The 12077-nt window shown below is 43.9% G+C and overlaps 1 protein-coding gene across 2 annotated transcripts in view; it reads left to right on the forward strand.

Moving 5' to 3' along the window:
- Positions 1-2097: 2097 nt before the first annotated feature.
- The window catches only part of alk (ALK receptor tyrosine kinase), a 314203-nt gene continuing 304223 nt past the window's right edge, over positions 2098-12077 (forward strand). For both annotated transcript variants that reach the window (XM_047611390.1, XM_047611389.1), the window contains exon 1: positions 2098-4974. In XM_047611390.1, the coding sequence (XP_047467346.1) occupies positions 4209-4974 (766 nt within the window). In that variant the 5' untranslated portion in view covers positions 2098-4208. The remainder of the gene's footprint in view (positions 4975-12077) is intronic.

Below are 12077 nucleotides of genomic sequence, written 5' to 3' on the forward strand. Positions count from 1 at the left end.
AGCCTTCGGTGCATTTTACCCTGTAAAGACTGAAAAGTGGAAATGAGTGATCAATCAGAAAGTAATTAAGTCTGCCTTGGCGGTCTGGTAAATGGATTTTCAAGTGCATAATTATTAGCAAGCATACAGCGATCGCTGTTAACAAAGGGCGGTTCATCTCGGCCCATGCATGCTTCTCTTACTCTTTAGCCTGCAGCGCTCCAAGTGAATTCATCTTATCACATTCATGCACATAAAATCAAATCAAAGTCTATTTAGCGCGAGTGATGGAGCTAAAATGCTTGATTTTTGGTTTTGCCGTTTAAAAATCAATTTGGCAGTCATTACTGACGTGTTCAATCTGTTATTAATAACTCCACATATTGTCTTGTTTCATTGAACGTTTCTGCTCGTTCCAGAGTTCATTTGCCTCCGCACCCAAATGATCAAACACGCATTTAGCCACACTTTAGCTGGTCGCACAGGCCCACCTCGACTGGAGCAATTACCTTGCAGAATCTCTGGTATCGATGTACAATATCATGCGCAGAAATGGAGCAGCCCGGGTAACATTGTACCAGCGGCTCTGCGCTGGTGACTACAGCAGTGCAGATTAGATATTTAATGAAGTTCAGAGCATCTGTGTCACAGTTTCTCCACGTCTTCTCCCGTTCCATACAGGCCTCGTTCAGTCCCGCCCCATGCAATTTATGATTCCTCACCTTGTCTGTCTATGAATAAAACAACCTGTCTTGAATAATGTGCTCAGATATTGGGTGGAATGTGTGATGACTAGAGAAAAAAAAGTTTTTCCACCAATGTGACTCTGGGTTTCTCCTCTGTTATGCCGGGTAAGGGCACAAGATGCGAGCCGACTAAAAATTGTACTCATCTGTTTCATCTTATGCCTATAGATTTGCATGAGAGACAGGCATGTACGTGTGTGTGTGTGGCAGGGGAAAACGAGAATAGAAGAAGGAAGGGAAAGAAAATAAGAAAAGGAATGCGTGATGGCACAGACTGAGCTTCAGGTTTGGCTCACAAACCTTGAATTACAGGTTTTTCAGCACTGTTGAACACGAATACGCGGCCGTGTGTATGGTGTATGTGTACCCAAGTGCAACCCCTTCACGGATACACTAATACCGCTTCCCTCTGATACATAAGGAGGCGGGAGAAGAAAAATGGCCTCTATGAAGAATACTTCCATTATTGGCAAGTACTTATGCAGGCTAAAGCCAGTGATCAGTCTGTAATAAATATATTAATATATTATTCATTACTACCAGTGCATCTTAATGAACCCCTAAGATTCAGAACAGGTTGTTTCTCAAGTAGGAAAGAAAAACATCTTGTAGGTAATAATTGAGTGGAGATCCTAGTAATTAATTTAATCGCAATTGCCTTTATATTTCATAAACAGGGAGTAATGTTGTGTAAGCGACAGGCTGCTGATGCTATGCACAGTGCAAAAGCAGCAGCTATGAATATGGGACTGAATCATAGTAGTACCGTGCATCTATGCGGCGACGATAATGAAAAGCGGAGTGAGTAAAAACACGGCTCAGCTGTGGCACTCTCTCCCGCTGACAGGAGTGAACATAGCAGGCATGTAATAATCGATTAGAATAATATATTTTCACACAAATGTTCCCACTGTCCGCTGTTATTTATAACACAATAGTGACTCCCCCCCTCAGTTCATGAATGCTTTTGCATTTGCGGCGTGCACTTCAGCTCTGGTTGCTCCTGCCTGGGAGGAATCCTTTGATGCACATAAGTGTTGTTAGTGTTTTCACACTTAGAGCAGCATCTGTTTGTTTGGTAAAAATGGAAGAAGTAGTGGGTGGTCAGCATGTGTAGCAACAGCCACTTTTTTTTTTTTTTTTTTTAATTTTCTCCCACAATATCTCCAAGCGGGCTGTTGTTTGCGCGTGAATGTTTGTGTTGCTTCTCTGAGTCTTGTCCTGGTTTTGATAACATTCCGGTTATGACATTTGCGTGGATGAATGAGAAACCTGGTTATTTGTGTCCCTGTGTGCATGGTTCAGACGGGATCCGTGTATATTTGTGTTGTGATTTCTCGCCACCTTTTGAACGGCAAGGAATGTTCATAAACCTGCAGTGTTTCCATGGTGCCATTTTTACAAGACAACAAAAAAACACTAACACATTATCCAGTCACGGTTACACGTGCAGGACCAAAATACTCCAAAACCCTGCTCATTAAGAGTTTGGTCCGCTTCAGTCCGCCTGCCTTTACTGTCACCCGTGAGTTAAACTGTGCTCTGATGTGCATAAGAATAAAAATATACCAGCTGTTTTCAGGGCGGCTGAACCAACCTGTAAAGCAGCCTGAACACCCAGTAAACAAACTATAAGAGCCAGTAGGGTCCATCTGAGACATGTATGTTTTTTTTAATCAAAAAATTTAGAGACGCTGATTAAACAAAAACAAATAACAGCAAAACATTTGGATCCATATTTTCTACTGAGAGATTCATTATACGAAATATAATTACAGTCACTGTCACAAGTCACAATAATTGCTCATACCATATCTTTAGTAAAAAAAAATAAAATAAAAAAAAGTCAGAATTTCAACTGAGGTCTGACAACACTTCCCTACAGCCTCACACTGATGGCTGTTTATCAAATCTACAGAAATCTGGATAAAGCGGAGGATAAAGCAGTGGAGGCTAAAAGTAAAATACTTTATGTGTTGCCACGTTCACGGCATCCTAAAAATCACTAGGTGATCCCTCTTTTTCCAACTTAGCCCCGAAATTTCATGTTATCCTGCAAAAGCTGACTTTAGTCTTGAAGCCTCGAACTGAGGGAATGGGATTCCTCGACTCACAGAAAGGTTCACATATGGCCCTAATCCTCTTCCCCAGATAAGACTCTAATGAGCCAGTGTAAGAAAAAAAAGAAAAAGAAATCAGAGCAATTAGAGCATTAATGGTTTTGTCAATGAAAGTGAGTGCGAAGTGTCAGGAGTAAGTGCTGACGCCATCTAGCGGGTGTCATCTTCGATCAACTTTTGATCTAGAGTCGGGCATGGAGTGTGGGTGTCGATGTGAGAGGGGGTTCATTTCCAGGCATTTCCTCCCCCCTGCCCTGAACACTAACCCCACGATTTACAATTAAGGAGGCCGTTTGTGTGGCAAATAAACTACCGATGTGGCACGACAGATCTCTGACCTCTCAAAGACGTGTTGACTTCTGCACGTGAGATCAAACGAAGGGAAATGGGCTCTAATCCCCTGAAACTATTTCATTTGCACACATCAGGGAGAGTGCGTCTAATACAATCCAATTTCCGGACACGTAAGAGGGGGTGATTCATTGGAGAAAAAAAAAATCATGAGAGACAATATGCGCTGTAGCCTTCCTCTGGGTATTTGTAATTTCAATAAAGATACAGACACCGTTACGGCTGCGCTGAGGGCGCATCAGACGCGTCCGTAACTGCGCTGACTGCTGAGGGATTTTTCTCAGGGGAGTCGTGCTCAGAGAAAATGGCTTATATTGACGTCAAATGGATGTGTGGACGACTTCTCCGCGTGTGCAGGCTTGACAGAGGCGGCCAGAGCCGTCACTTCTGACCAAAAGACCACCGAAATCCTCGGCAGACAATTAACCTGCGAAGCGTGCCCGGCGCATTTACGCTCAGCCAAGACCGTAAAGATGCGGTTTAATGTGAAACTTTAATAAACGCCCGGCTTCTCCAAACTCATTGCGAATTCATGATTTAGTTGTGGAGGGGAGAGGGCGACGCTGCATCCCGCCGCTGACAGAGAGACCACTTGTACCGCCGTCACAACTGTGCCAAGAGACAGGGAGTCTTTGAAAGCCACCGGAGCGGACCCGACCGGCATATCAATCAGCGTCCCGGAGAACGACTCTCTCGGTTCGCGCTGACGATACAAGGTATTGTCTCAAAGGTGCGTGTGCGGAGAGCAGAGGGGGGGAAATGGCACTTTTTCTGTTGGAAGACGGGAGGGCAACAACAGTCAGTGGCGAGCAAATGTAAAAAAATAAATAAAAAATCCAGTTCCCTTCGTCTTGCCACGGGTGCGCACCGGCAAAGAGGCGCAGGACACGCAGGATCATCGATTCGCACTTTGTGATTTTACGCTGCGTATGTGACAAGAGCAGAGAGGAAGCGGTGAAAGGGGGGATTAACGGGGTGCTTCTCCTAAGCGAAACGCTCAAATTGTCAAACCATGAACGCCGGGATATTGTTTTTGCTTCTTTGTTCTGCGGCATTTTTCGCTGGGCTGCACTGCGCCTCGCCAAGAACCACAGCGGGCATGGATATCCCCACCGCCGGCTCCAGTAACAGCAGCAACAGCCACGGCGGCGGCGGCGGCAGTAGCGGGGAAACTGGGGGCAAAAGAGACTCTAACCAAACCATAATGTCCAGAAACAAGAGGAAAACCCTGGCCGTGGATTTTGCGGTCCCTTCTCTGTTACGCTATTATCTTGCGGAGTTCATAAAGAGACCCCTAAACGGCGACTGCCAGAGTTTTAGTGGATGTTACACGGTGCGCGCAAACTTGAAAATGCACTGCATACCTTTGCAGAAAACCATATCCACTTTTGTGGACCCCAAGTCTGCCACAGACTCAGCCCTGAGGAACACGTCTACAGATGGACAGCTCCCCTTCTTCTACAAGCGGCCGCTGTCCAAAGTTCTGAAATTGGGCTTGACTAAAGCGAGCAGGAAATCAAACCAAGTTGTGGTGGAAATAGGAGAGGATATAGTCAGGACGGGATGCGGGGGGCTGTCTGTGTACGAAGAGGCCCCGGTTCTCACGCTGGAAATGGACCTCACAACCATCCTGGAGTGGTGGCTCGGCGCAGAAGGGGGGCGGCTCAGGGTCCGGCTCATGCCCGAGAAAAAAGCGCAGGTGCCCGGAATTGAGGATCGGTACACAGCGGCCATACGAGCTTCAGACCCGCGCCTCTACCTTCAGATATCCTCCCGCGGTGAGCTCCTCTTTCCACACTCCATATTTTTACTTCTTTTTTTTTTCTATTTTTTTTTCTCTCGCAATGTTTCCCACATGCGCTGTGATTTAAGTTCTGCTGTGATTCATTTTTGATGTGTGATCCAGTGTGCCTAAAATGCGTGCGCTGTGGCCGACGGTCCTAGTGAAATGTGCACGTAAAGAAGTGTCAGCACATAGAGGAAGAACTGATTTTTGCAATGGTCTGATGGGGGAAATGAGGACTGAGGCGTGTGTGCCTGTGATTGTGCGTGTGTGTCAGAAGAAAATAATACTCGGGGAATTCGTGCATTTAGGTCTGCTGCTCCGAACCAAAGGACTCTCAAGAATCCTGTTTTATTATTGATGCCCACAGCTAGGAGAGGGGAGCTGAATGTTGATTTAATTCCCAAACCCGTTGATTATTTCCAGTTCATGCTAGGTATATGCAGGATTTTCAGAGACTTCTATTGCAATGAGCTCTGACATGTTAATTGTTATTTCATTTCAGTTGCCTGATGAAAAAAAAAAAAAGAAAATAAATACATGCCTACACATTGCAATTAGCCCACAGGACATGAAATGATACTTGGAAAAGTTCCCAGCAAGACTTCTTGTTATCCATACCTTCTCAATTCCCAGAGCCCCCCACACCCAGAACTGAAGGAAGGTTGGAGATTTAAGAAAAAGAGCTTTATTTTGATTACCACAAATTAAGCCGTTATCTCCAAGAAAGCTTCAGCACTCAATACTCGAGGGTCCTTCCCCCGTTCTTCTGAGCATCGGCACAATCAGTGTAATTGCTTAATCACTTTGATGAGGGAGGCTGGCCTAGAAAAATGCACTGGAATCTATCAGACAAAGGCAAAGCAGAGGCTGGCTTGCTGAGCTGGAAGCTCACTGAGTAAGGAAGACCCCCCCAGACCCCCCCCCACCCCTCCCCACACACGGATTGTGTGCGAGTAGAAACACATGCAGGCATGAAAATAGAACCCCAGTGTTGGAACAGCTGCATATGACGTGGTAAGTTGGTGTGCTGGTTACTGCACTACTGCATCAGGATTCTTTCTAATTACAAGTTAAACACATCGGTGTGTTTCAGTCCTGAATGTTGACAAACACACACACAAAGACACACAGGTAGCAAACCGTGGCAGAGGAGCACCTGAGTGGACTACCCCTGCAGCTCCCGGCAGGGTTCCCAACAACACAGCTGGGGGTGTTAGCAGGTGGGATGCAAGCACGGGATAAGATGGGTTTCAGAGTGAAGACATCACCTGTTGTTACAAAAGGCAATGAACCCTACAACCTCCAGCAGCTCGGCGAATCTGAAGGATTGTAAGATGTTGTGCTGTGCGACTTTTAAAAACGAACAAGAGCAGGAACAATGTGACATGTGCTGGGGGGAGAACGGCCCGGGTGGTTGAATGGGTCACCATGTTGTCATACTTTGACGCAGGGGATTGCTTTTTGCCTCCCAGTTTGACAGTCTCTTTCGTGAATCATGTGGTTATTGTTGTAACCGCGGCAACAACTGCTCCCAGAGTCAAACCCAAATCGGGGCTGCTTTGGCGCCGAAACCAAACCACAAAGATAGAAATAGCCACATCAGCAGGCGGCTGTTGAGCAACTGGTTGGTGTTTTATTTTACGTGGATATAATATGTCAGCTCCCAGCAGGCGATCCACCCGTCACCACTCCGAGTGCCTGCAGGTGGGAAGCCAGGAGGGGATGATGATTTTTTTTGTTTGTGTATAATAAAGGCCTTTTAGAGCTCAACTTTGTTATTAAGTCCATTGAGATGCTCTTACTTTACGTGGCGGTGTATATAGCTAATCGAGCCTTAAGCACAGCTGTATAGCATCAGAGCAGTTGTATTTTCCCAAGAGCGACACTGACAGATGGTGTCATCCAGCTGATGGGGTGTCAAATCAGCTGATGCTCTAATTATCATTCTGGGGGGGAGTATAAACATATGTTGTCATCCGATCTGAAAGATTAGATGGTGTCTAAAAGCATTTTATGTTGCAGAGAGAGGAACATTTTGAAAAAAAATTATAAAAAATCATTTTTGATATATACATTTGTAGGGAAAGAGGTAAGAATGGAGCAGCAGGGTTTGGAATGAATAGACTATCAATTGTGTATTACACCTTTTCTCATTTTTTATGCCTCCTCCATCCTCGCATATCCGAGAAATCGAAGACGTATTTAATCATTAAGAAGTGTGCCGCTCATAGGAGTTCCTGTTATGATGGCAAAGGCTGTATTGAAAGTGCAGCCTGAAGAGTACGAAAACGTAACAAATAATTCAGCGAAGGAAGGCCGCTTCTTGCGCGCTCATTAGGTTTTAGAAATGTGCAACAAATCTAAGCGCGCCTGTGAATGACGGGGTTTGTTAGTGGTACGTAAGTATGCCGGTCACGATGTTAACCTTTGCGAGGCCTTTGCATATGAGCCTATCCGAAGAGAATATTTGTAAGCTCAGCCTCCTCAGAACAAATTTGAAATTAGGATGCGTAAACTCGATGCGTAAAGGGATCATGATGGAAAAACAGTTTCTATTCTTTTTGCCATTTTACACACAGGAAGTTGATGGATTACAAATCTCCTTTGATGGAACACTAGCTACTACCTTTCTACGTTTTTTTTTTGTGTAGTCTCACTTGGAGACATATATGTAATCTAAAACATAGGTCTTCAACAGGAGGTACTAGAGGGGGGTCGCAAAATCTTTGGTTGATTAGGCATTTTTTTTTATTTTATTTTAACTTCTTTAAATGCACGTTAACATGAATCACATATTTTAGTAAAGGGATACCTCAGTTGAATGCAAAATGATAATAATAATGTAAATTCATTATTAGCACTAGGCCGAGTTTAATATAGAACCCCTAGTAGGTAGGGGGTCCCTGCTTAATCTCTCCGTCAGTTTGGGGTCCTTGACCTGAAAAATGTCGAAGACCTCTCATCTAAATCAACAGTCTTAAAATTAGACTCACTCTGCGGGGTTTCAAAAAAAAATTGCTGTTAATTATGTATGGAAATCTGTACACGCTGCATGATTTCCAACATTTAAAAACAATCATCATACACTTACAAGAATGTCAGATGTCACAATAGGTTAATAATTAGAGTTTGTAAACGTCACCGGTGCTCAAGCTAAGACCAGGCAGTATCCAGGACTTATCATGTAAACAGGCATTCACAGAGTCTGGATGTACAGCAAAACAAGGTTTGCGTTCTTCACAGGAAGTGTTTTACTGTGCGGCGAAAAGCTGCTGGTCATAGGATGGAGATTTGGTTGCAGTAATGTAAATAGCGTGATCCTCCGTGCTAGGTGTCTACAGAAAGTGAGGCACACTTCGGTGTGATTAGTCACCTCACACGTTGCGGTAAGATGCAGGTCAGGTGTCGGTGTGACTGGATGTATCACACTGTGAAATGTTGCTGTCTGTATTAGTTATCATGTAATACAGATGGGACATGTCTTGGCTCGGCAACGATATATGTTGCTATTGTAGTTTTACACATCTGTTGTCAAGCAAACTGTAATAAATAAAAGAATAGTTTTAATTTGCCATGGATGGTTAATTGTTGGCCTAGAGAATAGTACACTTTAATTATTATACAAGACAACCTTTTTTTTTAATCAAATCTAACCGCTCGGTTGTCATGGAGAATGCTCGCCTGTCATCACAGGACTTGTGGGACTTAATCATACCTTGCCAGTCCGAATATTTTGCAGAGTGCTTTTGCCAAATTACTAACAGCTACATGTTTGCACAGTTATTGTCATAAGACGATTGTTATATTACGTGTTTATACAAGGCACAACTGTGTTTACTTGCTGCTGGTTCCCTGAGCCCTAAGAACAACCCCACCAGCACGCACACACACACACACACACACACACACAAACACACACATCTGTTGTCCCTCCATTCTCTTCCTGTCCCGCAATACATATTCCTTTCTGCTCGTGTCTGACACTCCCTCCTCCATACAGAATGACTCAACTCAAGGCTCCGCCATGTATTGTCGTGCTTTTTCAGCATTTTTACACCCTTGATTTGCCGGTGTTTGGCATTTTTCTGTGTAAATGTACGTGCCACACTTGTTTTTCCTGCCTCCAGTAAGACACTGGCTATTAGCATGAAATAAATACCCGCTATGGCACCCGGAATAATTTGACAATCAGGCAAGCAGGCCTGCGGGAATCAAGGCATTAAACTCTGCACTGTGCATTAATACTTACTCGCTTTATGAGCCCTATGGGGGGAATCATTAATGAGAGCTCCATGTATGAGTTACAGTATAAGAGAGGGGGAAAACAATGCTCAGCAGGTGTGATAAAGAGTTGACCTCTACTTTATTAACCTCTGTTATGTTCACCAAGCGGCGCCATAAATAGGTTGCAAGAGAATCATTAAATGATCTCAGCACTGGAAGCTGGAGGAAGTGGAGACCCGTGCTTCATTAACCTGCGCATACCTTCAGCTGAGCTCGCCGAGACGTCGTCGCTTCTCAGCGCTCCATTAGCAAAGACTGTCCTCGTAAACATCCATAATGGGATCTGATTGAAGCCCTAAAGTCAGAGACTGCTACCATCACGCTTGAGAGGAGCAACTGTGTACGGTAGGGCTTTTCACGCCATGTTTGCCCCTCAGCTCTGCCCCAAATTCAAACACACACACACACTGGATTTTCTATTAAGCATTCCCCGTCTGCACATTTCCTTTGAGAGGCTTAATACCGAATCTGAATGTTCAAATGTTTGCTGTTAGGCAAATACAGCAATTTCTTCTCAATCTTAAAGGAAGTCAACGGTAAATGAATAAAGCTAGATTACACGCTTGCTACTTTGTTTACTGTATGTCGCTCGTGGCTCTTTTGGAAGAGGTTTTTTCCTTGAAAGATGAATTAACTTTTCATTTTCACGTCCCAAATGCCTTTTGCTTTTCTCTTGACAAAAGTGGCTGGCGTAGTAGCCGCGAGACAAGTTTTATTGGGGGCGGGAGACGGTGGGAGATGCCTCGGAAAAGTTAATTTGGTTGCTTTGTTTAATTCAGTCCTGTAATGTTCGTCTTGCCTAATTGTAGAAGCTTGTGAACATCCAGGATTTTCATTGTTTTGTTGTGTTGCCAGTAACTTTATAGCTGAACTTGATGGAAGTGTTTTTGCAGTGAGAATTAGGGCATGCAACAAAAAAATGTGAGGAACAATGAAATCAGCGCACTCGGTGACAGATCCCGTGTTGGTTGCAGATGAAAAAAGTACTTGTGTCAGCCACGATTAGGATGAGCAAATATGCTTTCCAGCACCTAAAATGGGAATCTTAGTGGTATGTTTTTGTCAGCTGTGATAGTAAACTGAATATATTTGACAACTGGTCGTACGGAGACATCTTTCATTTCGCCTAGCAACTAAATGAGAAATAAAATACTAATTATTATAGTAATGGAATGGGCCAATAAGAAAATAATGTGTGGGTCCTTTGTTTTGTTTATTCCAAAAAAAAAAATTTTTGGAAAGTGGGTGAGATGTGTTAGCACTGATTAGCACTGTCACTTCACACAACAGCTCAAGTTGCAGGTCATGTGTATCGGCCCATCGCCGCGAATGTAGTGTAAATGGTTGTCATTCTGTGCAGCCATGTGAAAAATGATTCAACTCCTTCCGAGTTTCTTCTACAAATCTATATCTAAGTCAGTTTATTCATTTAAAAAGTGTGTTGACCACACAGCCACAGTCGACACAGAAGATTACAACTAGATTAAAACACAATAAGAAGTCACAACTGAAAGAGCAGCCCTCAAACTGAATTACACAGCACAAAATAAAAATGAGTTTAAGAAGGGATTTAAAAGCAGGCATTGTCTCTGTGTACCTAATATGATGAGGCAGCCTGTTCAGAGTTTTAGGCTTGCCGCTGAGAAGGCACAACCTCCTCTGTGCTTCAACCTTGTTCTAGGGACGACCAGAAGAGAGTGGTCAGCACCTGAGTGACCTTAATAAGGCGTATGGTTGTAGGAGATCACAGAGATAAGTAGGAGTCAGACCTTGATTGAGTGGTTTAGAAGCCAAAAAAAAATTCCAGAAGTGATGTGTAATTTGATTGGAATCAGTCTGAGGATGGTTGTAAGGTCGTAAAGTAACTTTTAAGGCTCTGGGACTCCACAGATCCACAGAGAATAATCTACTAATGGAGACTTGGAACAACAGTTAGGAAGTAGCAAAATGAAAATCCAAAGACGCTTTCTGTGAACTGTCAGTCACTCAAAGGCCCGGGATATGACTGGGTTATTTGAACGAAACTGAAAATGTGCATCCAGGGGAGAGTGGAGAGTTGAAGCTGCTCTGAATTCTGTCGTAACTCAATTTGACAAACGTCTTACATTTTGAGAGAACGTTTGGCCGGCTGATGAGTTGGAAATTGCATTACTCGGAACACAAGGCTCCCTTTAACTCTGAGCAAACCACAAATACAAAAGGATCCCGTCATTTAGGAGGCAGTGTGATGTTTTGGGATGCTTTGCCGGATTCTGGGTCAGGACGACTTGCTATAACTGAGAGATTCATGAATTCTGCTCTCTGACATAAAATCCTGAAGGAGAATGTCAGGTCACCCGTCTGTGAGCTCAACCTCAGGCACAGCTTGCTTATGAAGAAAAACAACGATGCCAAGCATAAGAGTAACCTCTCAGTGGCTCAGAAGGAATCAAATGAAAGTTCTCATAGTCCGGGCCTGAACTCTGAACCCCACCGAGGAACTGAAAAGAGCAGCTCAAGCTTGCAACCACTCCAATATAGCTGAACTAAAACAGTCGTGCGAACAAGAGAACCCCACACAGTCAAAGACTACTCTGACAGAGATAGGAAACATTGCTTTGAATAAAGGACTTTTTGAAAAAGGAACTGATCCTTGAACTGTCTTTATTGTTAAATTCCAGCGTCTTCCTTCATACACCTGTAAACCCTTGAATTTTGAAGTTGCCTCCCGTGGGTCCAGATGTAGTGTACTTGAAGTGGGAACAGTTTAGGCCATAGGTTTCAAAATCTTTGGTTGGGATAGGCTCCAGCAACCCCCGCGACCCTAGTGCA

This window comes from Mugil cephalus, chromosome 17 (assembly GCF_022458985.1).
Source record: "Mugil cephalus isolate CIBA_MC_2020 chromosome 17, CIBA_Mcephalus_1.1, whole genome shotgun sequence".
Lineage (NCBI taxonomy): Eukaryota > Metazoa > Chordata > Actinopteri > Mugiliformes > Mugilidae > Mugil > Mugil cephalus.